General features: G+C 31.3%; 1 protein-coding gene across 1 annotated transcript in view; it reads left to right on the top strand.

Moving 5' to 3' along the window:
- The window catches only part of LOC134701544 (exocyst complex component 5-like), a 36,332-nt gene extending 11,366 nt beyond the window's left edge, over positions 1–24,966 (top strand). The window contains exons 11-18 of the mRNA XM_063562694.1: positions 10,562–10,657; positions 11,322–11,490; positions 18,507–18,615; positions 18,844–18,967; positions 19,662–19,857; positions 21,268–21,424; positions 22,284–22,444; positions 24,488–24,966. Coding sequence (XP_063418764.1) covers positions 10,562–10,657; positions 11,322–11,490; positions 18,507–18,615; positions 18,844–18,967; positions 19,662–19,857; positions 21,268–21,424; positions 22,284–22,444; positions 24,488–24,574 — 1,099 coding nt within the window. The 3' untranslated portion in view covers positions 24,575–24,966. The remainder of the gene's footprint in view (positions 1–10,561; positions 10,658–11,321; positions 11,491–18,506; positions 18,616–18,843; positions 18,968–19,661; positions 19,858–21,267; positions 21,425–22,283; positions 22,445–24,487) is intronic.
- Positions 24,967–26,609: the final 1,643 nt, after the last annotated feature.

The raw sequence follows: 26,609 nt of genomic DNA, 5'->3' as shown, positions 1-26,609 counted from the left end.
TTTCCTTTGCTCTTACACATGTTTAATTTCTACATCTATCAATATGATAATAAAAAGTACACAATCTCTTCATCGATTTTTTTTTTATTTCTTCATCTTTCAATATAATCCTAAAAAATATTTTAATGTATGTGATAACAAAATGTATTCTTGTCGCTAAATAGCTTCTTGTTGCTTTTTGTCACTTATTATTTTTCTTCTTGTCGCTTCTTGACGCTTTTTGTCGCTAATTAGTGAGACCCCACATGCGTGTAGTTTTCCTGATTTCAAGGGGTATCAGATTGAGTGATTCCCCGCTTCATTGATTAATTTGAAACTCATGGGATTCTTTCTATGTCTGTCTGCATATGGAGAGCTATTGTTGTTGCATAATTTTAAATCACATGCATAATTTAAATTAAAATAAATGTTTCATCGTAAAAATTACCTATAACACCCCTTCAGCAGAAATGGAATCTTCCATGTTATCGTTTCGAGTTGTCTCCCTTTTTCGAAGTATTCGTCAAGAAGAATTAACTCGTTAATGCCGGTAAACGTCGTTTTATATTAAGAACGATCTCAATGTAAACAGAGGAGTGTGTACGGAAAGGAGTCTTGCCCTCTGACCCAAAGAAACTTCAATAATTAAAGAGTAAGAAATGGGGTTCCTCCTAAACTGGTCCGCCGTTCTATATATAGCTTCGCACCGCAGGTCAGTGTAGCGATAAGTGAACACAATAGGGGTCCAGTTTAGGGTTCCTCCTAGAATTACGGTGATAAGATACGGAAGCAAGTTAACTCGTACCACGGCATTGGAACCAAAAAAGTTAACTTGTACTACTGGGAAGTCGTAACATTCAGAAAAATATATAAAAAATATGATGTTTTATGGGTTTCTGTTTGTAAACTTAATAGAAATAAAATTGAATTACTTGAATTTTACACAGGAGTTAAATGAAAACTAAGACAAAAATAAAGAATGTTTTAAAGCATTAATGTTTTAACTGATCTTTCAAACTAGAACAAAGGCGGATCCAGCCCCCCCCCCTTTTTTTTGTGGAAAAAATTTGGTTGATAATAAAGGGAATCATTGAAGCATGACTGGAGCCGGCCCCCTCTTAGGTCAGTCAGCGGGCTCCCCCTTAGGAAAAGTTCTGGATCCACCACTGTAGAACTTAATCCAGAGGAAAGTTAAAACATTGCTTTAACTGTACCTTATTAAAATTGAACATGTTGAATATGTATATATCCAATTTAAGTTAATTAAAGCTGTAATCCATGATCACAAATTGAATGCTATGTTTACAATTGTTGAAAGCCATGTGCTTTTTTGGCGGGGAAAATGCAGACCCCCTTAACAGGAATCAGTTAAATTTCATTGTTACGTTTATTTATAGACAGTAAAAATAATTTTGGCAATCATTTTGACTATAACTGCTAAGATTTAATTATTCATGAAAAATTTTCTTCGGGTGAAACTGTATATACCTTAATTATCTACATCTGCCACAGTATTTTCTATCCAATATACAAGGAACATAAGCTACAAATTGGTCATTGTACTTTCAAATTATATACATTTTACAGACTTAAGAGGTATTGGGTGAAAGTAACGTATATCATGTATCTTCATCATTTAACACCATTTGAATGCATTTAAATAAGTTGGTACGAGTTAGCAATGGTACGAGTTTGCATTGGTACAAGTTTTTTTTTAATTGTACGAGTTTACAATGGTACAGGATAACTATAATTCGATAAAACACAATAAGTTCATGGCTCATACACTTGTAACGGGGATTGGCTATTCTTTAAGTTGAGTGACTATTCAGATTGTTACATTTTGCATGTGCAGTTGAATTAGTTTAGAGAATAATACTATCCAGCTGTACCAGGGTTACCGGCCAAAAATGCTTGAGACTTGCGCATGTTCATGCTTTTTTTGCAATAGTATTCTTGGATCTATTTCTTTCCTCTTTGATCTTTTGAATTTTGGCCAAATCTCATGCATTTGTTCAATGAAAATTTGGCAGAACTGCTATACATGTGTCAATGAAAACTATGGCAATCGTATCCCTCAGAGCATTCTGCTCTTTGATTAGAAAGTATTGTGTTTGCTATATTATCAAATGATAATGTCAAACTTCATCTTTTTAATAAACCTCAAAAGTTCACTTCATTCCTACATGAACATTGTGTCACTGGTTATCATCATTAATCTCTGAATTATTTTGACTTCTATTGAATATAGCTTTATAAAAAACGTTTGCTGTTTGTCTTCTGACCTATTCTAGATTTTAATTGATAAATGTGTTAAAGGTGCAATTAATGGGAGTTAAAGTATGGATTAAATGAATTTACCAGTATAATCAAATTGTAAACAAAATACAAGTGCTAACAAGAGTGCACACACAGAAATGTCTTGCCTTCTTTACTAATCCTTGATACTATCTTGATAGACCTAAATATAAAGCTTTATTACAACTGTCACATAAACTCAACATTAACCAAGATAATGAAACATTGATCAATGAACCATAAAAATGAGGTCAAGGTCAGATGAACCATGCCAGGCAGACATGTACAGCTAACAATTCTTCAATACAACAAATATAGTTGACTTATTGCTTATAAATAAAGAAAAACAGACCAAAACACAAACACTTCAAACTTAGCAACGGACCGTGAAAATGAGGTCAAGGTCAAATAAAACCTGCGTAATAAACATATAGATCATAAAATATTTCCATACACCAAATATAGTTTACCTAATGCATAAAGTATTAGAAAAATAGACCAAAAACTAAATAACTAAACTTTGACCACTGAACCATGAAAATGAGGTCAAGGTCAGATGACACCTGTAAGCTAGACATGTACAGCTTACAATCATTCCATACACCAATTATAGTAAACCTATTGCATATAGTATAGGAAAAACAGACCAAAACACAAAAAACTTAAGTATAACCACTGAACCATGAAAATGAGGTCAAGGTCAGATGACACCTGCCAGTTGGACATGTACACCTTACAGTCCTTCCATACACCGAATATATTAGACCTATTGCTTATAGTATCTGAGATATGGACTTGACCACGAAAACTTAACCTTGTTCGCTGATCCATGAAATGAGGTCGAGGTCGAGGTCAAGTGAAAACTGTCTAACAAACATGAGGACCTTGCAAGGTACGCACATACCAAATATAGTTATCCAATTACTTATAATAAGAGAGAATTTAACATTACAAAAAATCTTAACTTTTTTTTCAAGTAGTCACTGAACCATGAAAATGAGGTCAAGGACATTGGACATGGGACTGACGGAAAGTTTGTAACATGAGGCATCTATATACAAAGTATGAAGCATCCAGGTCTTCTACCTTCTAAAATATCAAGCTTTTAAGAAGTGAGCTAACACCGCCGCTGCCATGGTAGCCGCCGCCGTATCACTATCCCTATGTCGAGCTTTCTGCAACAAAAGTTGCAGGCTCGACAAAAATCATTGCATTTTACATGTACAGTCCAAATACATACACAAATTTGCTTATTTTAAACAAGATATTTGTCCAACTTTTAATTAATTTGTGCTAATTAGATAAATGATCACATGTCTGATTTATCTTTTACCATATATATTGTCCTACAGCTATACTCAGTTGGTAATTGTAATAAAAACAAACCTTAATTGGTTTCCTACCTGTCAATTCAAAGTTGACAAAAATAACAACATTAACAAAAGATTATAATTAAGGGTTAAAGAAAAGTATTACTTGAATATAAAAGTTATTATCAAATATATATAGATATAGGAAGATGTGGTGTGAGTGCCAATGAGACAACTCTCCATCCAAATAACAATTTAAAAATTAAACCATTATAGGTTAAAGTACGGCCTTCAACACAGAGCCTTGGCTCACACCGAACAACAAGCTATAAAGGGCCCCAAAATTACTAGTGTAAAACCATTCAAACGGGAAAACCAACGGTCTAATCTATATAAACAAAACGAGAAACACGTATATATTACATAAACAAACGACAACTACTATACATCAGATTCCTGACTTAGGACAGGTGCAAACATTTGCAGCGGGATTAAACGTTTTAATGGGCCCAAACCTTCTCCCTTTTTCTGAAACAATAGCATAACATCACAACATATAAAAACATACGATAAAATATCAATTAGCAGACTTAACTCAATCAAAAAACGTATGATTACACAAAGAACGAATAAATTTGATCTGCGATATCTGAATACAAATGCACAGTTAATTAAATATTAGAGACAAACAGTCATGACCAAAAGGCTATCAAACAAATTCAAACACACTGAGAAATATTTAACCAATCAATGTTCACTTTAGAAAAAAAACGTTTTTTTATAATCTTGAAGTTTATACAAATGTTGTAAGAATAAGTGAAAAATTGAAGATATTACAAATAATCAAAGCTGGTATACAGCCAAGATCCATATAAATAAAAAATGACAAAAAAGCATTATAAACAGTATCAACAGGTCGAATTAACAAGAAAATATGATTTGAGAGTACTCGCAGTTACTGACAGCTAGTTAAAAGCCAAAACCAATTAATAGTAAAAAATCATGCATCAGAGACTAAAATCGACTAAAACACATCACAGGGATTTAGTATTTTAACGTCATTAATAGTCAAAGAAGACATGACTTGTGCAATGCCAAAAATACATGTATCGACAGGTAGTAGTATAGTGAAGAGCGACTTCTATAGAAATAAAAGTTAACGTGGCTGTGTCCCCTATACATCTCGCCTCAAAAGATAATGAAATTTAGTTATGTTTTAATTTGCTAATGACAAAATCAATATTAGTGCCAATGTGAACTATATTCAGAGATCTAATTACAATATTGGTACGATAACCCTTACTTATAAGTTTGTTTAAAGGTTCGATGAGTTTACAAGGATCACATAGTGATTTCCTCGCTTTAAGTACAATATTACCATAAAATTTAGGATGAGAAATACCATCTTTAATAAGCTTTCTACAGGTATAGCCAAATTTACTAATCAAATCTTTGTATCTATGAAAGAATTTAGTAAAAGTTTTAAGTAATTTATGGTATCGAAATCCCTGACACAACAATTTACCAGTGATGCATTGATTACGTTCGTTAAAATCTATGACATCAGAACACACACGGGCAAACCGAACGAGTTGCGATATATAAACACCGTATGATGGAGCCAACGGCACATCGCCGTCTAAAAAAGGGAAATTAACAATAGGAAATGAAAAATCGTCTCTTTTGTCGTAAATTTTAGTGTGAAGTTTCCCGTTTGAAATTGAAATGTCTAAATCTAGAAAAGGACAACTGCTGCTGTTTATGTTAGATTTAGTTAAAGTAAGTTCGTTTGGGTAAATTTCTGAAGTATATTTAGAGAACTCTGGATTATTCAACGAAAAAATATCATCCAGATAACGGTAGGTATTTTTGAATGTATCAACCAAATGTAACAATTATGGGTCTTTACTGAGTTTGGTCATAAACTGAGATTCATAGCAATATAGAAATAAATCTGCTATTAAAAGGGCACAGTTGGTGCCCATAGGAATACCTACTACCTGACGATACACTTTATCGCCGAAACGTACATAAATGTTATCAAGCAGAAAGTTTAAAGCTTCAATCATATCCTCACATTTCCAGTAAGTGTATCTAGCATACTTTCCTTTTTCGTTACAGAAAAAGGCCTTAAACGAGTTACAGCAAATAAAATTACAATGAGATTTTTCGAAAGACCATTTTATCAAATACAAAAACTTTTTCTTTATAAGATTGTGTGGAAGTGTAGTGTACAGAGTAGAAAAATCATAACTGTCAACAGAATTGTAAGGACCATTGAAAGCATGTATTTTATCTAAAACCTCTAAAGAATTTTTAACACTCCAAAAATAATTAATACCATTATTTTCATAAGCTTTATTACAAAAGTTAATAACCAGTTCTTTGATAGTAGTAAGGGAGGTGGTTAGAAGCACTGATAGATTAGTAGTAGAACACTTACTCGAAGCGGAGATGAAACGGAATTTAAATGGTTTTTTGTGTAATTTCGGTAACCAGTACATGGTAGGGACTTTCAAATGTTCGGAAGATGCTTTAAGCTGGGCAGTGGCAGTGGTATGCTTGTTAACGATTTGACTCTCTGTGGTGCGCACTGACCTGAATGTAGAGGAATTTATTATTTCGTTTTGAAGAACTTTCGTGTAGTATATGCGTCACACCACCACTACATTATTTGCTGCCTTGTCTGCCGGTACGAACACAAACCGCTCTGCGAGTACCTTGAGTTTGTTTTTTATTCTAGAAATGGGTATATCATGGTTCCTATTATTAATTTCAGAATTGTTTTCTAAATGAGATATTCGAATATCAACAGTATTCATAATTTTATTCAAATAACTGTCTAAAGATTTTTTATCGGATTTTTCACGTTTGCACCAATTTTTACAATAGGCAGACAGAGCGTCTTTAATGACCTGACGACACTGTTTCCAATCTATTGTAGATGGAGGACGGTATTTTGGTCCTTTCTTTAGAAAAGTTATGACTTCACGGTCATCGACTATGTTGAGGTCTCCTGTGATAACATGACCATAGGGAACATATTTAAAACTAGATGTTTCGCAATCTCAAGTGGAAGGAACATTATTTTCTATATTGACGTCTGTTGTAATTGACGTATAATTGAAAATCAAATTTCTGCTCGGTTTTTTATAAGAATACGAAATAATGGGTTGTTCTATATTATCAAAATATGGAGGTATTAAGCTATAGACAGAAGAGTCATTGAATATGCTAGACAAATTAATAAAATCAATACCTCTATTTATATATTTTAATTTGAGAAAATGTCTTTTACGATTTTCAGGTTTATCAATAATAGGAAAAAGCCTGTGATGACAAAAGGCTGTAATAATACGGGTGTATTCATAAAATGGGCTAAAAAAAGAAATTTTATCACATTATATTACATTAAATTATATGCACATTTTTAAATTGTGAATAAATGTACGATATATTTTACTAAGGCCAGAAACATATATTTGTATTATATGTCTCTTCTTAGGCTATTGATGACTTTTCAATACTGTAATATTTTTTTTTTTAAACTGAATTAGAAGTATACAAACCAATTTTCATGCTTTATATAAAAAAAAAGTAAACCAAACTATCTAAACATGTTCAATATAAATTGAATAAAAATAACAAATTTTTTTATAGACCATAAACACAGTTAATGATTTTTTTCATTGTAATCAGAATGTAATCATAAAGTAATCAGGATTACAGGGTATTTTAAAAAGTAATTGATTAAATTAAATTACATGTTATCAGATTTTTGGCTGATTAATGATTACAATGATTACTTGAAAAAATTGTAATCAATTACAGCTGATTAACGATTATAATTACAATTACCCCAACTCTGGTTAGCTGTACATGTCAGCCTGGCATGGTTCATCTGACCTTGACCCCATTTTCATGGTTTATTGATCTTTGTTTAGTTATCTTGGTTAATGTAACGTTTATGTGACAGTTATAATAAAGCTTTATACTTAGGACTATCAACATAATATCAATGATTAGTAAAGAAGGCGAGACATTTCAGTGTGTGCACTCTTGTTTTTTTCATGGTTGTCATGCTTATTAATTGATTTTTTAAAACAAGTTCATGCATAAGAATCTTTTAAGGTATTTTTTTTCAAATTTTAATTGTAGTCATAAAGATGTTATAAAAAAGCAATTAATGAAAAATCATTTATTACAGAAGTGGTCTTCATCAATTTTATATGAGTAGTATTATTCTCAAACATGTAAATGTAACAATTTAAAAAAAATAGATTTTAATCATTGATTCTAAAAATAATAATAATACAGGGTAAATCCTGAACATAGATTAAATCTATCACACATACATGTACAATATTAATGCTTTCAATTTAATATCAAAAGTTGTTCTGTACTTTAGCAGAATTAATCATGTAATAATTTGCTCTGCAAACTAATGTTATTTTTAAAAGTTGAATAATAATTGTGTGACTTGCATGTATATTACTTGCATTGAAGTATGGGTTTGCTAATTTTTGAAGATTGAACGTTGCAAACCCTCAACGTTATTTTTTCTCTGGTGGAGAGCTGTCTCATTGGCAGTTACACCACATCTTCTTACTTCCATATAAACATAAAAATTATAAAACTTAAATTATAGAATAATATCAGCAATATCTTGAACAAGTTTAAAAATGATGGACAATGGAATTTTTTTAAAAAGAATTATGCCCTAAGAAATGTTAAATTTATGGATACAGGTACAATTCTTGTCTTAAAAAACTAATATTATAGGTTAATATCAGCCATATTTTGGACGAGTTCTAAAATGTTGGATGATCGACTTTTTTTTAAAAGAGTTATGCCACTTGGAAACATGAGATAAGTGCCACGCTTGGACTATAATATAGTTCAACCTTGATGACAAATCTTCAATTTTCACCATCTTTTATATCTCTTGGTAGTTTAAATGCAAATATTAATTTACTTTGAAACTTGCTAGTGCATGCCAGATTTGATGGAGAAAGTGTAGCTTGCAATAAAATTGAATCTTTTTTTTTAACATTTTTATACGACCGCAAATTTTGAAAAAATTTTCGTCGTATATTGCTATCACGTTGGCGTCGTTGTCGTCGTCGTCGTCGTCGTCGTCGTTGTCGTCGTCGTCCGAATACTTTTAGTTTTCGCACTCTAACTTTAGTAAAAGTGAATAGAAATCTATGAAATTTTAACACAAGGTTTATGACCATAAAAGGAAGGCTGGTATTGATTTTGGGAGTTTTGGTCCCAACATTTTAGGAATTAGGGGCCAAAAAGGGCCCAAATAAGCATTTTCTTGGTTTTCGCACTATAACTTTAGTTTAAGTTAATAGAAATCTATGAAATTTTGACACAAGGTTTATGACCACAAAAGAAAGGTTGGGATTGATTTTGGGAGTTTTGGTTTCAACAGTTTAGGAATTAGGGGCCAAAAAAGGGCCCAAATAAGCATTATTCTTGGTTTTCGCACAATAACTTTAGTTAAAGTAAATAGAAATCAATGAAATTTAAACACAATGTTTATGACCACAAAAGGAAGGTTGGTATTGATTTTGGGAGTTTTGGTCCCAACAGTTAAGGAAAAAGGGGCCCAAAGGGTCCAAAATTAAACTTTGTTTGATTTCATCAAAATTGAATAATTGGGGTTCTTTAATATGCCAAATCTAACTGTGTATGTAGGTTCTTAATTTTTGGTCCCGTTTTCAAATTGGTCTACATTAAGGTCCAAAGGGTCCAAAATTAAACTTAGTTTGATTTTAACAAAAATTGAAACCTTGGGGTTCTGTGATATGCTGAATCTAAAAATGTACTTAGATTTTTGATTATTGGCCCAGTTTTCAAGTTGGCCCAAATCGAGGTCCAAAATTAAACATTGTTTGATTTCATCAAAAATTGAATAATTGGGGTTCTTTGATATGCCAAATCTAACTGTGTATGTAGATTCTTAATTTTTGGTCCAGTTTTAAAATTGGTCTAAATTAAAGTGCAAAGGGTCCAAAATTAAACTAAGTTTGATTTTAACAAAAATTAAATTCTTGGGCCTCTTTGATATGCTGAATCTAAACATGTACTTAGATTTTTGATTATGGGCCCAGTTTTCAAGTTGGTCCAAATCAGGATCTAAAATTATTATATTAAGTATTGTGCAATAGCAAGTCTTTTCAATTGCACAGTATTGTGCAATGGCAAGAAATATCAAATTTCACAATATTGTGAAATTGCAAATTTTTTTTTAATTAAGAGTTATCTTTCTTTGTCCAGTATAGTAAGCAAGAAATATCTGCAAGAATTTTTTTTAATTGGAGTTATCTTTCTTTGTCCAGAATCAACTTAAATCTTTGTTATATACAATATACAATGTATATTCACTTTTTACTACCAACTGATAAATTTAAATAATCTTTACCATTCAGTGATAACAAGCAGTTTTTTTACATCTTAATATTTTATGATGTATTTAAATGAGTAGTAATTGTTGCAAACTCCATTAGAATATTTTAATTGAAATTAGTTTTGGAATAAGGGAAAGGGGGATGTGATTAAAAAATTGGGTTCAATTTTTCTCATTTGAAATTTCATAAATAAAAAGAAAATTTCTTCAAACATTTTTTTGAGAGGATTAATATTCAACAGCATAGTGAATTGCTCTAAGAGAAAACAAAAATTTTAAGTTCATTTGAATACATTCATTCTGTGTCAGAAACCTATGCTGTGTCAACTATTTAATCACAATCCAAATTTAGAGCGGAATCCAGCTTGAATGTTGTGTCCATACTTGCCCCAACCGTTCAGGGTTCAACCTCTGCGGTCGTATAAAGCTACGCCCTGCGGAGCATCTGGTTTAAAAATAGTTATTTGCAGTTTGAGCTTAATTTTAACAATTTAAGTTCTGTATCAATGTGTTATTATACGTTATTGTGTTAAACTTATTATGCCATATCAATTAGGTTTGAAACAAAGTACTTGAAAGAAAGATGTGCTGCTCATCTTCAACGTTATTATGAAGTGAATGGCCACCAAAAGAAACAGATACAATCAGGCGGGTAAGATTTGTAGATGTCTTAACAGTATTTTTTACAGTAGAAGTTTTAGGTCATGTTTTTACAGTTGAAAAAGAAAAAGTGTTACTGTTATATATAGTAAGTCTGGAGCCTGTAGTTCAGAGGTTGTCTTTGGTTCATGTCTGTCAGAAATAATGGTGTGCATTTATTATTGCAATCTTGTCATATAAGACTAAAATGTGATTTTATTTTTTGTGATATTGAGAAAAGGTCTGTTTAATTTACATGATTTTTTTTTGAAAGCAAGTTTAAATTATTGCTATTTTTCACAATAAAAATTTACAGTATTTGTTTTGGTGTAAATTTCTTTGTTAAAGATTAAATGTCAGTTTGTTTTCTCAGTTAAATTTTTTCACATTTCTTTGTTATAGCCGACCATATTCATGTAGTATGGGTTTTTTCATTGTTGAAGGCTGTACCGTTGCCTATATTTGCTTACATTCAATTCATTTGAATTTTGGTAGATAGTTGTCTCAGTGTCAATCATACCACATTTCTTCATTTTCATTTCAAACATTTATGTGACAACAATTTCAAATATTTTGTCCTAGAAGAAAACATAAAAAATAATTCAGCACATTTGGATCCTGCCAATTTATTTTTTAGAAGAAAAAATAAAAAAACCTATTTGAATTATATATTTTAGTATAACAGAATTACGTCGTGACTTACAAGCAAAGATAGGTACAATGACAAAGACAGGGATTAATATAGGTCCAACGATTGAGAATTATGGTGGGGAAACATTTCTATCACAGGAAGTTACGATTAGTATCCTACAGGAATCAAAGAATGCATTCAAAAGATGTCATGTGGTATGTAATTTGATCTATTCCAATTGTGCATAATATGTGTGGAAGAAGGCACACAAAAACACTTTTCTGTTGTGTGTGGGAAATTTTGGAGGTGTTACTGACTATTCTTTTGGGTATACCTTTGCCGACAGCACTTGCCAAATCATACCCTGTTCTAAACAGAAATATTGAAAAACATACCTGTTCTAGACACGCTCAGAAATATGCACGGGGAATGATCTTGTTCTAAACTGCATCTTCAACAGTTTAATAAGTGGTCAAGTTCTAAATGAATACTTTGTTTTAAAAAATACCCTGTTTTTACCGGCAGGGCATGCAAAAGTGACCCTGTTCTAACCAGCAGGACATGAAAAAGGAACCCTGTTTTGCAGCACACTTCTACCACTAAAAGCGCAACATCCCTGACTGAGTTGAACTAGATTACATCATTGTTTAGCCACAATTTTTAGTATTAGTGTTGCCATAAAAATGAAAGAAAATGAGATTTCCAATTTTATTGTTACAAAAGGTAACCAGAGAAGCAGGAGTAGTCCTGCTGAACTATATATGAATTACCACTCTTTACATAGACAGTATCCCCTTTCTTCAGATCCATTAGCACACTTAGGGTGTTTGAGGAATGTTGAGTGGGGATAATATAACCTCTAATGTAATATTTATCATTCTTCATCAAGAAGAAGGCTGCATTTCCAGTCTTAAAAACTGTAAGTGTTGTTGAGAACTGGTACAGGCCCTCTCTGGGTGCTGTAAACATTCCAGTGTTTGGGTTGTAGCTGTTTCCTTGATTCGCTCTTACTCGATCAAATTTGAAAACATAGTCAGTACTTGCTGTAACAGGATTCTTGAAATTGGCCATGAACGCTGTTCTTTTATTAAGGTCGGAAAAAAATGATCACAAAATATTACACTAAAAACACAAAATGAGTAGAATGAACATAAAAAAGACGGGAAGTGAACTCAAATGCTCTACAGTTTAAAGGATACAATGTTAAAATTATTATCGTGGTTACCAATTTTCGTGGATTGATGAAAACTTTCGTGGATATTTAATTTTGTGTTTTTGGCAAAGTCTGCATATATTCCTGTAGGAAATTTGTGATTCTTTGATCATTTACCCTGTACCCATGAAATACATGAAAATTGGTATCCAATGAATATTAATAAATCCACAGTAAATTTTTTTACATTTGTTGTCTCTTTGACACATTCCCCATTTCCATTCTCAATTTTATTTTGATAGAATAGGAATATTTACCTTTACAATCACATTGACTTGGGGAACTACCTGGTTTATTCATCAACATATGAAGTAGGTCCTCTGTTATACAAGTGGTTTTACCTGTAAAAGATTAAGAGTCACAAGATATAATAGTTCTTGATGAAAGTTTGACTGGTGTGATAAATTCTATCATAGGCATCTTTTTACACCACCGATTGTTTTGTCAAATGAGCATTAACATATAAACTGAAGATCAGCATCCTGTCATTTATTGAAAATTTAAATTAAATCAGAATCCTCATGATATGCACACTTGAGTATGTGTAACCAATTTCTGCAAAATATATATTTGGATATAGTTTCTAGCTTGGAAACTGTGTGAGAAGTTAGCTTGACAAACCACGAGCCCATGCATGCATAAATTCTATTGAAAATGTCAAAGCTCTACATCTTGTTATTTAATGTAAAATTTGAAGAAAAACAAAACCCTTGCAATTTACATACTTTTATTATATGTATAACACCCTGCATAATATTAAAGATATAAGATCGACAACTGTAGGATGAGTAGCATTGATAAACCATTTTCCCACATGCATAATTTCACTGAAAAGTTACCAAGTTTGACTTACACAAAGGGAGACAACTCACATGCTTGAAATAGTATAGATTTGATAACATTACAATCTCCATCAACCAGCTGAAAGTTTGCCCTGAAAATTACAACAGCTAGAACCAAATACCACTTCATCTTTCTTTCAAACTATGAATCTATTTGACCTTATGCCTTACCCATTGTATTACATATTTATGCTTTAGAAGATGTACCATGTTGTAACCTTTGCATTTGGAATTGATATTAATTGAAATATGATCCATTTAATTACCACTCAACATGGTACTTCTTAGAAAGTCAAAACTTCCTAGGTAAGGACATAACAGGAACTCATTTCGTTTCAGTATTGACATTACAATTTTATATTACATGGTACAGTATGTACTTTTAAAAACCAAAAGACCTTGTTAGTTATATACCCAAATTTATTGGAATTAAATACTTGAACTGCTCCTGTTCTGATATGTTGTGCATCATATCAGAACAATAGAAATTCATGGATATAATTTTTATTAGATTGGATATATGTTTGCTGAAAAAGACTTCTAAAACATGAAAATTGTTATTCATCAAATTAAAATGAACCCACAGTATCTATACTACCAAAGGAAGAGATTGATTTATTGAGCCACAACTCCTCTGAAACCATACAAAGTTGGAAATATTTGTGATATAACATAAAGATGTAGATAAATAGTGTTTTGTACTTCCTTTCAAATACTGTTAATTCAGAAATTATTGCCTGCATTTATTATTTTGATTTTGTTATTTTACACTAAAAAACGATTTAATTTATGATTTTGAGAAAAATCATGTTAAGTTCATATAAAATATTTCAAAATGCAAGTTTAAATTATTGTGTTTACAACTCTGTTGCATTTGTTGCAACAATAAAAACCTCAAAATAATTTCTGAAGTAACAGTAATTTTTTTCCACAGAAAATGCACATTTTTTAGAAAATATCCAAATTTGGAGACCGTTATTGTTCTGTTATTTGAACCCTTTAGTGCATGCTCAGAAGACGTATAATTAATTCCTGTTAAGTGTTTGCCAATGCTTTGATAAATTGACTAATTTTCTGTACACTTTTCTCAGAAATACGGACCTGAATGACTTTTTATTTTGTCAACAGCTCAACAATAATGAGTTGTAGCAACCGAAAACATTTTGGATCCTGTTTGCCTATACTTGGAAATATAAATATGTTGAATGAAAGTTTTGTCATGCTACGAAAACTAAAAACTTAAAAGAAGGACTTTATATTTTTGTCAGCAGCTCAACAGTGATCAGTTGTAAGGTGTGTGTGTTTTTCAGATTAGTCAAACACCTACTTCCTGTTTCCGAATAACATGTGGTTTGTCTAGCAGAATAACATGTGCATTCTTGTTGTATTTGCATTGTCCTTGCAACTTCCTAACTTCTATTACTTTGTTTAATGTATGAAAATGAATTGATATTTTTGTTTGTTGCTTATATTTGGTCTTGCTTTTTAATGTTCTAAATGGGCCAAGTGAGATTTTTCATGACTTGGCGTGTTTTATCTGTCATTGTCCATTTACTTTTTCAAATATCTTCTTCTCTGAATCTACTGGGCCAAATTTAACCAAATGTGGCCATAATCATCATAAGGGTATCCAGTTTTAACAAAAAGGTGTCTGATGATGCGGCCAACCAAGATGGCCACTATGGCTAGAAATAGAACATAGGGGTAAAATGTAGATTTTGGCTTATATCTCTGAAACCAAAACTTTTAGAGCAGAGCTGATTGTGTGAAATTGTCAAAGTCTGAGACAAATGAGACAACCTGTTGTTGGGTTGCTGTCCCTGATTTGGTTGGTTTTAAGAAAATTTTGCAGTATTTGGTTATTATCTTCAATACTGTTATAGATAAAGATACAATGATCAATAATGTACAACAAAGTAAGATCTACAAATAAATTAACAAATTTAAAAGTTCTTATCCTAAATCTACCCATACCTAACTTTTTTTAAAGCTTTTTTCACTTATGACCATCATCAACAATATTATTCAGAATCCTTTCAGTAAAATTACAAGACAAAGGAGAATGAAAAACAGATTTACAATTTTATTGTTATAGTAGGTAACCAGAAAAGTAGGAGAACTCCTTTTGAACTCCAAATGAGGAACCAGTTTTTACGTAGACACGATCCCCTTTCGCCAGGTCCATCATCACACTTTGGGTTTGTGAGTCATTACTGGTAGGGACAATATATCCTTTTATGTAAATATCATTATTTTTCATCAAATTGAAAAACGCTTGTCCAGATCCATGTAACAGAATTGTACATGAGAAGTGGTATAGGCCATCTTTAGGTGCTGTAAACACTCCAGTGTTAGAGTTGTAGTTGTTTCCTTGATTCACTTCAACTTTATCAAACTTGAAAACACCATTTGTACTCATCTTAACATCAGCCTTCAGGATAGCTGTAAATGCTGTTCTTTTATTACGGTCTAAAAAAGAAAGTTCATAAAAAATAACACTGGAAGTCATAAAAAATTGAATAAAAAGAAACTGCCTTTCATCGCTCCTTTTCTTTGATTAATTTTAAAATTAGTATGTACTCCCTATATACAGAGTTATAAAGTTCTTTTTTAAAAAAGATTTTTTATTTTTTCAAACGTATTGTATATTTTAACCACATTTGGTTTGGTATTTTATAAACAGATAACAAACACTCTATGTTGTAGTATACAAGAAAGAACTATTTACCTTTACATTCACATTTGCTTGAAGAACTACCAGGTCTATTCATCAACATATGAAGTAGGTCCTCTGTTATACAAGTGGTTTTACCTGAAGAAAAAAAATACATTTGTGAACAAGATAAACTAGACAAAGATGGTGGATGCCCTGCTGTATGAATGAATACTGTTCAAATGTCTTGAGGTTAAATGAACAGTGATGTTTTTAAAAAGTTATTATGAACCAAAAACAGATACCTAAACTTTGAAAATTGTGTTAATTTATTAGAATTGTAAATGACAAACTGGATTCTCTCTGATGTTTACCTGTTGTCTGTACTGCTCCTGAGCATACAGTTATAATGTAACTCATAATTATGCTTCCTCAACAAATGTACAACATAATGTAATGTAAATTAATATGTTTTTCTGTATATACCTTTGTTCAACTTAGGTGATACAAGAATAAAGTGATATACTGGTAAGAACAATTTCAATGGTTGCCTCTGTAACCCCCTTTTATAATTCTGATTTTTTCATAATGTAGGACAATTAGGTTGTTGTTCCTTTCTAGGTTTACAACTCAAATTTGCATTAGGTAACAGGATAAAAAAAACTGTGAATGTTAATAATACAAAAATATACAGTTGTTGTCATTGTACTAATCTATCATATTTGTATTTTGTAAATTGTTTCATATTCATATTTCATGTCAGGGTCTAAATAGCTGACTATATAGTATGAGTTTTTTTCTCATTGTTGAATGCATTAGGGGTGACTATAGTAACTTATATCCCCTTCATTTGAATTTTGGTGGATAAATGATTCGTTGGCAATTATACCCCATCTTATTTTATACTTGATAAGAGCAATATTCAATTAACAGCTGTTCTTGGTACCATTGGAACTTATGTGACAATTATTTACACAACTGCATACAAGCATAATGACACTGAACATTTGGCATAAGAGCATTTAAAGGACTGCACTTGAACATGCTGTCATTTATTAAAAATAAAAACAAAAAGTCATGACTCATGACAGTACCAAACACTTAGTATATGAAGTTGAATCTTGCATAAACTATTACGTTTTACTGAAAACTGTATGAGAAGTAAACTGGACAAACCATGCATAATTTCTACCAAAAAGGAATAAAAAATTCTTGCCTTTAAGAAAGATTTTAAGAAAAACTAAATCTTGGTGATTGGCACACAGTGTGTACATATTCCAATACCCTGCATATATATATGTAAAAGTTCTGGCTTTAAATCTGTTTGAGGAGTTATCTGGACAAACTATTTACCTGCATGCATAAGTCCAACTCTTACACAAAGGAAGAGGTTATAGATTTTAAAATAAAATGGCTTACCATTTCCAGCATTACAATTTCCCTCTACCTTCAAAAAGTTTGTCCTCAAAATAAATACAGCTAGAACCAAATAACACTTCATCTTTCTCTCAAACTATGAATCTGTTTGACATTTTGCCTTACCCATCCTATGGTATATAAAGTTTGTTTAGCAAATGTACCATGTTGTGACCTTTGCATGCTGGAATTGATATTATTGAAAAATTGAAATAAAATTCTTTTAATTTTCATTTAACATGCTATTTCTCAGAAAGTGAAGACTTCCCAGTTTAGGATATGACAAGAATTCATATTGTATCAGTATGGACCTTAGAATTTCTATTCCTTGGTTTAGCTGTACTTTAACCAATAGACCTGGTTATTTCCTGGTAATATGAGGTTTACCATTCTGACCAATAGCGTTTTTTTCCTAGAGTTATTACTATATGGACTGACAACATGTAATCATGAAGACACCTACTTTGTTATAGCAACTTGTCTTACAAATTTAAGTTAAAAGATCTACATGAACTTTTATAAATTGTGGAATTGTAACATGTATATATTCATATTTGTTGGTAATTCCTTTCAATTCAGCTTTCCAGATTTATTCTCTCTAAAACCTTTCAGAAATATTGACCCTTAGAAGTTTCTCATTAAAAAAATCTAATTAGTTTTAAAATGAAATGTGACCAAGTTCATATAAATGGCACTTATTTCCTGTCAAAACTGTACCGTATCCTGACTTGTGCTGACAAAAATCAGCATACTCTTAATTGCATATTAGAGTGTAATGGTTCCCGGAAGTTTGTCAGTACAAAAACAGGAACTTCAAATCTGAACAACAGGCCAAATGTGCCCTCCTAACATAATTTCATTAACTTCTTTATTATTTAAATAAATCTTTCAACAAGGGTTCTACATAGATCACAAGTCCCTAAGCTTTTATTTGATACAAAAATCCAAATATATCCGCTGTTGACAAAGATACAGCTATGCGTAGGAACTATTTTGTTTAAGATAGGTACTACTTTCGTGTATGTTCTTTCCAACTGTGCCTGAACTAGTGGTTCTACCTACAGCTATTTCCTCTCTATTTTCCATATTATTTTTTTTATGTTACAGTTATGCACCCATTCTGATTTGGCAGGAAATGCAGAGAAGATATTATGTGTACTTATACAGTATTTAGTATTGGAGCATATTGATTATGCTGTAGAACTAGGACTTCAAGGTAAGTTTCATGTTAACAAGAAACAATACCATACTTTTCAAACATTTCAAAAGTGAAAAATCATGTTATTTTATTATTTAAATATACCAAAACTAAGGTTGCAACTGCTAGCCAATGTTTGTCTTCTAGAACCTTGCCTTGTAAGTTTTTCCAGAAACATCATGTGGAACAATATGTAACACTAGGTATAAATGAGTCTAAGAATAATTAATCTTTTCCTTTTTACAGCCATTCCGTTACCAGATCCTAAAAGTCAACCAGAAATCTATTTCTTTGATGTAGTAGGACAGGCCAATACTTTGTTTCATCTATTTGAGAAACAGTTTCAGGATAGCTTGATTCCACTAGTTCTGTAAGTTTTATTTTATTTTGACCTTTTTACAATCAATTTAAATCAGATCATGTGTTTTCCTTTTGCCTACATGGATCTGAGAATGCTCTATTCAACTTTCTGTATTGAAGACTTTTAGGGATATCTGGGTTTTTTCTGTAACAGTACACATGTAAATAAATTTCGTAGCCAAACATTTCATAAACAGAATTATTGTTATATTATGTGATTATGGACTTTCCAAATTGATTTTCCTCTAAGCTCAGTATTTTTGCGATTTTACTTATTGCAATAATTTTCAAGTTCTTGGTCATTTTATTTACCAACCTATAAGCTTGTAGATGCATCTGGCCTGGCTCCTTTTGGCGTGCATAAGATTCCCTTTAGTATTGATGACTACCTTGAATTGTCTTCTCAATGAATTTATTCAATTTAAACATTGATAAACAACTGTTGCGTATATATAATAACTTTCATTAATAACACAAGTTCACCCCAAAACATAGCCTTTGTTTACAGAAGAGGCGACAGTTATGGGAACTGTTCAGATTTTATTTACTAACCTTATATAAAGTTTTTCATCATTACCACAGGTCCTCCCCCAAACATAGCCTTTGTTTACAGAAGAGGCGACAGTTATGTGAATAGTGTTAATTTTCCTGTTATTTTATGATTTTATTTACTAGCCTTTTATATCCTTTTATTATTAACACAGGTCCTCACCCAAACATAGCCTTTGTTTACAGAAGAGGCGACAGTTACGTGAACAGTTAGAGGGTAAGATAGATACTGGTTTAGATAGAGCAGTGGCAGCTGTGGCAGGCTGGGTCAGAAATATACTGAGTGCCGAACAGAAGAAGACGGACTTCAAACCAGAAGATGATAGCGTACTAGGACAGATGAACACACCAGTGAGTACAGGTCAAAGTTCAAATGTGTTAATGAATAATTTTAACAGAATACTGTGGATTCTATAATATTCTTGAATACGAATTTCAGTGGTTTTTGTATGTACTACAAATTTAAATGTGTAAGGAATTACAAATGTTCTATCAGGTTTTATGCAGACTTTGGTAAAACCATGAAATCATATATCCACAAAAATACAAGTTTTAGCAATCCACGTAAATTGGAACAGGCAAAATTAAATTAATCCACTTGGGTACAATGTACATCTAAATGAATGTCAAAAGTCAACAAGACAGATATAAAAAGATATAACCATATAAAAAAATGTGATTAACGCTTTTCACATCTTTCAAACAATTTTGTTGGGCATTATATTTTCCACGTCTTTTTCACTGCCTATCCATCAAATCATTTATCAGACAGTTCAAGTGACCTGTTTCAGTTTAGTGGGTTCTGTTAAGGTTGTAAACCACGAAGTTGTAGTTTTAAATTTATTTTGACTGCTCTTTTTAAGACTTGCTGTGATATAGTCTTTTCATGATGATATATTTCTTTTTTTTTCTTCAGAATTTGTGTATAGATTTGACCCCAATTTTTCAGTTCATTGAACTTATAAATATAAACAAGGGGAGATAATTGGTATACATCAATAAGATGAAATGTTCTAATTTAATAATAGGCATTTTTGTATTACTAAATTATTCAATTATCTTCATAATTGTTATATCGTGTAGCCTTATCAGTTGAAAATAATAATATCTGAAATATTTCAATGAAAATTGGCTTATTGGTTTATTTTATGTGATCTACTACAACTTGTTATTCAGATATTGATTGTATATTAAGCAGTAATCTAAATTGAAATAGAATAGTATGATAAAAAAAAACTATGATCTTCTAAAAGGCTAACAGTCGTTTCATTATTGTTGGCTCATTCAATTATAGAATATCTTTTAAAGGAGTTGCAACTGATATTTTAAAATACATTTTCATATATTTTTCTTTTCTTAAGATATTAAAAATACTGTTGAAATTTATTTTTCAGTTTTTATAATCTAACAATATATACTATACAAAATATATGCCAAAGAGAAGTATATTTTCTGAATTTGAAGGGTTCATTCATTCTTCTAATTGAAAAATTACATGCATACCTCCATTGAGAATTGAGCCACTGCATATGTTGTTAACAATGTTGAAAAGGAGTTGTTTTTTTTTTTTCTCTTCCTAATGACAGACAAGCCAAACATTGTGGAAAAATGCATTTTTGTGATTATTTGAAGAAGAAAAAATGAATTTTGATTTCTTTTGAAAACATCCATATTGAATATTTTTTTAAATATTTGAAAAAGCGTTAAATAATTTTTGACTTTTGTTTTTGAATGATTGCATGATGTTGCACTTTATTTTAGGCCTGTGCCAAAGTAGTGAAGTTTATTTCATCAATAGCACAGACTATACACTCCTATTTAGATGGGAAGAATGTTGAAGTTGTGTTAACAGACTTAGGTACCAGATTACACAGAGTTATCTTTGAACATCTTCAGCAGTTCCAGTATAATTCTTTAGGTAAGGGGTCCTAGGTTAGATAAAATCCCCAAGTTAAAGAAGTTAATGTTAACCAACTTATTTTTTTCTGGTTTTGACCTATTTCAGCAGCTTTGTAACAAATTATTTTCACAATTTCCATTTTTTTGTATGATTTCATATTATAAAAGAAAACAGTTTGTAATATTTGATGTGATTTATATTCAAGATAATTTTTTACTTGTGAATATTGTGAAAGTAATTGTTCTTTAAAAAAAATTGGTTTACAGAATATTCAATTGAATGTAGCAAATCAGGTTCAGAAATGGCATTTGTCTTTTTTTATGCCCCACCTACGTTAGCAGAGGGGCATTATGTTTTCTGGTCTATTCGTCCATCTGTTCGTCTGTCTGTTTGTTCGTTCGTCTGTCCAGTTTCAGGTTAAAGTTTTTGGTCGAGGTAGTTTTTGATGAAGTTGAAGTCCATTCAACCTGAAACCTGATATGATCTTTCTAATTTTAATGTCAAATTAGAGTTCTGACCCCAATTTCACAGTCCACTGAACATAGAAAATGATAGTGCGAGTGGGGCATCCGTGTACTGGGGACACATTCTTGTTTATGATAAGTGACTCCTGATAGTAAATTTCATATCTACAGGTATGTTTATAAAAGGGGATGTTGAATATATTTCAATGATATCGCAACACAACATCAAAAAGGAGTAAAACCAGATTTTGTAAAGTTTCAACTTGGAACTAAACCATATGGAATGTTCCTATTTGCCCATGCTCACACATGATACAAATACATATACCATATTCAAAACCATGAACAACTAAACCTTTTAAGAACATATTGGTTATAAATTAAAATTCTATGAATAACATGTTGTTTTACAGGAGCAATGTTAGTCATCTGTGATGTAAATGAATACAGAAGAAGTATAAAAGACTTCAAGATTCCTCTTGTGTTAGAATTGTTTGAGAAGTTACATGCTCTGTGTAACTTGTTAGTCGTGGTACCAGATAACCTGAAACAGGTCTGCAGTGGGGAACAGCTGGTAAGGTTATTATTACAGGAAGCCACAAACTTTGCTTTACAATTCTATGAGTTAGTACATGTATCAGATGCATTCTGGTTAAATTTTTTCAAATTGATACACCAAAATATGTTTTTGTTTAGCAACATTATAACAATGGTAATGGTGTAACACTATTTTCCTTTTGGTGCAGGAACATTGAATTTATGCAGAATTCCATAGATTTCTTTGAAGGTTTTTTTTTCATTAGTTTGGATATTGTATGTTTTCGCCTGCTTATATGCATTTTATAACCAAATATGGTTTTTTTTGTAAGACGTGGGAAAACTATAAGGACATTCAAAACTCATTAGTCTAAGAAAAACTTACAACACTATGACAAAAAAAAATTAGAAAAAAAAGTTTTTTTGTCATAGTTTTGTAAGTTTTTCTTAAACTTATGAGTTTTGAATGTCCTTGTAGTTTTCCCCAAGTCTTAAAAAAAAAATCTGCATATTTGGTTATAAAATTGTAGAATTCAACAAAACAGTTCAGAATACACTACATAGAACAAAAAGACTGAGCAACATAAACAGGTGAATCTGGGTGGTCTAGAAGGCTAAGCAGTTCCTGTTCAACATGTTGCAGTATGAATTCAAAATGACTTTTTAGCTCACCTGTCCCGAAGGGCCAAGTGAGCTTATGCCATCCCTTGGCGTCCTTTGTTGTTCATCGTCTGTCGTCTGTTGTCGTAAACTATTTCAAGAATCTTCTCCTCTGAAACTACTGGGCCAAATACTTCCAAACTTTAACTGAATGTTCCTTAGGGTATCTAGTTTATAAATTGTATCCGAGGTTTTGATCTATCAACAAACATGGTCGCCATTGCTAAAAATAGAACATAGGGGTCAAATGCAGTTTTTGGCTTATAACTCAAAAACCAAAGCATTTAGAGCAAATCTGACATGGGGTAATATTGTTTATCAGGTCAAGATCTATCTGCCCTGAAATTTTCAGATGAATCAGACAACCTGTTGTTGGGTTGCTGCCCCTGAATTGATAATTTTAAGGAAATTTTGCTGTTTTTGGTTATTATCTTGAATATTATTATAGATAGAGATAATTTGTAAACAGCAATAATGTTCAGCAAAGTAAGATTTACAAATAAGTCAACATGACCGAAATGGTCAGTTGACCCCTTTAGGAGTTATTGCCCTTTATAGTCAATTTTTAACCATTTTTCGTAAATCTTAGTTATCTTTTACAAAAATCTTCTCCTCTGAAACCACTGGACCAAATTCTTCCAAACTTTAACTGAATGTTCCTTAGGGTATCTAGTTTATAAATTGTATCCAAGTTTTGATCTATCAACAAACATGGTCGCCATTACTAAAAATAGAACATAGGGGTCAAATGCAGTTTTTGGCTTATAACTCAAAAACCAAAGCATTTAGAGCAAATCTGACATGGGGTAATATTGTTTATCAGGTCAAGATCTATCTGCCCTGAAATTTTCAGATGAATCAGACAACCTGTTGTTGGGTTGCTGCCCCTGAATTGATAATTTTAAGGAAATTTTGCTGTTTTTGGTTATTATCTTGAATATTATTATAGATAGAGATAAACTTTAAAGTGAGCAATAATGTTCAGCAAAGTAAGTTTTACAAATAAGTCTATCTGACCAAAATTGTCAATTGACCCCTTTAGGAGTTATTGCCCTTTAAAGACTTTTTTTCACAATTTGTTCATCATGTTGACTTACTTTAAAAAATCTTCTCCTTTGAAACTGCTGTATCAATTTCAGCCAAACTTAGGCTAAATGAGTTTCATAGTATCTAGTATAAATTTTATATTTTATTTCTTTGTATGTCAAGAAACATAGCTTCTATGGCTAAAATAGAACATCTGAGAAAATGATTTTTGCTTTTGAAGAAAATAGGACGATCCAAAAAACATTTAAATAAATTGAAAAGCCAAAATAATCATTGATGAGAGATTTAACCAAAAGAATTAAGGTGAGCGATTCAGGCTCTTGAGAGCCTCTTGTTTAGTATAGATGTTTTCATTTTGATTATTTTATTATAGGTTGGTTTAGATAAGCAAGTGTTGATGGGTTTTATACAACTTAGATATGACTTCAGGACAGCGAAACTGGCAAATGTACTTAAATAAGAACAACTTTGATTATTAATTGAGTCCAGTAACAGTTGGTGCATCAGACTTCAACCATCTTTAGCATATGGGACATACACAAGTGAAATCATTTAAGACTGTGATGAATGTCAGTTTAAGAATGAATGATGTTTTATTAATGGATTACATTTTCATTGCTAAGAAGATGAAGAAAGGTATTTCATATATGTATGGGGAAAGTGCAATAAATATTATCTGAGTCATAATTGTATTTTATTTCATAACAAGCCTAAATTTGTATTTAAGTTTCAGGTTTGATTACTGTTCACAAGAATTTCACTTTTTGTATAAAACTTGTATACATAATTTTACTAAAAACTGTATATTGTGAACCTGTAAGATTTAGGGATATCTCATACAAAGGGAAGTAACTTTTGAAGTGAGAAAAATATTATGTTTTTCACATTTTATAAGGGATGTATTAATATAATTAAAGTATTTTTTCCTTCTTATTTTAATGCATTACTGCTTGATATATACATTCAGTCATTTCTTAAATTCAATTCCAGTTTGTGGTCTTCTGGTTATAGTTCAAACCTATTAAATTTGAGAGATTTTTATAACAATCAGGGGAGATGACTCTTTATAATCCTGCAGAATTTGTTAAAAGGACAAAGCAGCATATTAAGATAGACTTAAAGTTTCATTGATTGCAGATAAAATCTGTATTGGCTATTGATGGATCCAATGAAAATTTCAAAATTTGTTCCTTGATTATCTCAAATTGAAATCCCTTTAAAAAATGAAATTGTATTAAGTGAAAGTGGGATATTACGAGTCGGTCATTTACTTATTCTATATGAGAAGTTGACATCTCCTCAGTAATAAGGATTTACAATGATTTATTGATGTCTTTTTTTGTAATACTGATATGTTATTTTTGTTATCAAATAAATGATTAATGTATAAGTTTATTTTTTTTATTATTCAGTTTTGATATTTTAAAAAATATCATATATAGACATTGAGATTTATACAAGAAATATAGCTTGAATGTCATGCATGTTGAGAAAATTGACAGACTTGAAAAAAGGGTCAAATTAATTTATTATTGTAGTTTTATTATTAAACCTGCAAGGAAAGTCGCAGAATGCTAGACATAGGGCTACTAATTAGACAGAAGCAGTGTAAACTTGTATTTGTATCTTTATTAGCAATGGGCAACAAATATTTGATGCATTGAATGCTTATAAGGTGTACTTTCTGTTTTGAGGTTTTAATCTGACCTTGACCTAATTTTCATGTGTCAGTGGTCTTGTCCTTTTTCACTACATCAGATATATTTTTTTTCATACAATGATTACTTAGTGTATACCTGTCTGGTTGAGTTCATCTGACCTTTACCTCATTTTATAAGTGCATTGATCAATGTAAAGATTTCATGATAAGGTCTGTTCCTCAGTAACTTTAAGCAGTAAGTCATATAATTAGATATATGCAATGATTGTAAGGGAGACTTGTTAGTCCTTCACATCTACATGTCAGTTCATGTGTTGCTTGAATTAAAAATTTTATCTTTAAAATTTCAACATTCAAATACTCAGCAAATCAGATAAGACATTTCAGTGTTGAAAGGATTATATCTGCCTGAAATATACCCAATTGTTTAACATTGTCTTATCTGTGACTTTTATGGCTGACTATGCAGTATGGGCTTTGATCATTAATGAAGGCCGTACGGAGACCTATAGTTGTTAATGTCTGTTTCATTTTGGTCTCTTGTGGATAGTTGTCCCATTTTCGGATTTACCATTGTAAGGTCCAACCACATGGTAATATGAATTAAGTCGTCGATTTCTTTCACGGATCCATTTAACTTGTTAGTCATTAAGATCAGACAGTTTAGATATCTTCTCATTATTACTGGATGAATATTTGGACACTTTGGGAATTCAATTGCATATATCTCCCCCCTAAATTGATCTCCTGGCAATCATACCACATCTTCTTTTTTATATCATCTTCAATGATGCCAACAGTTGACATAGTAATGAAATATGACCTCATGGATGTC

Source organism: Mytilus trossulus, unplaced genomic scaffold, assembly GCF_036588685.1.
Source record: "Mytilus trossulus isolate FHL-02 unplaced genomic scaffold, PNRI_Mtr1.1.1.hap1 h1tg000244l__unscaffolded, whole genome shotgun sequence".
NCBI classification, from domain to species: domain Eukaryota; kingdom Metazoa; phylum Mollusca; class Bivalvia; order Mytilida; family Mytilidae; genus Mytilus; species Mytilus trossulus.
This window is presented reverse-complemented; position numbering and strand designations above follow the sequence as displayed.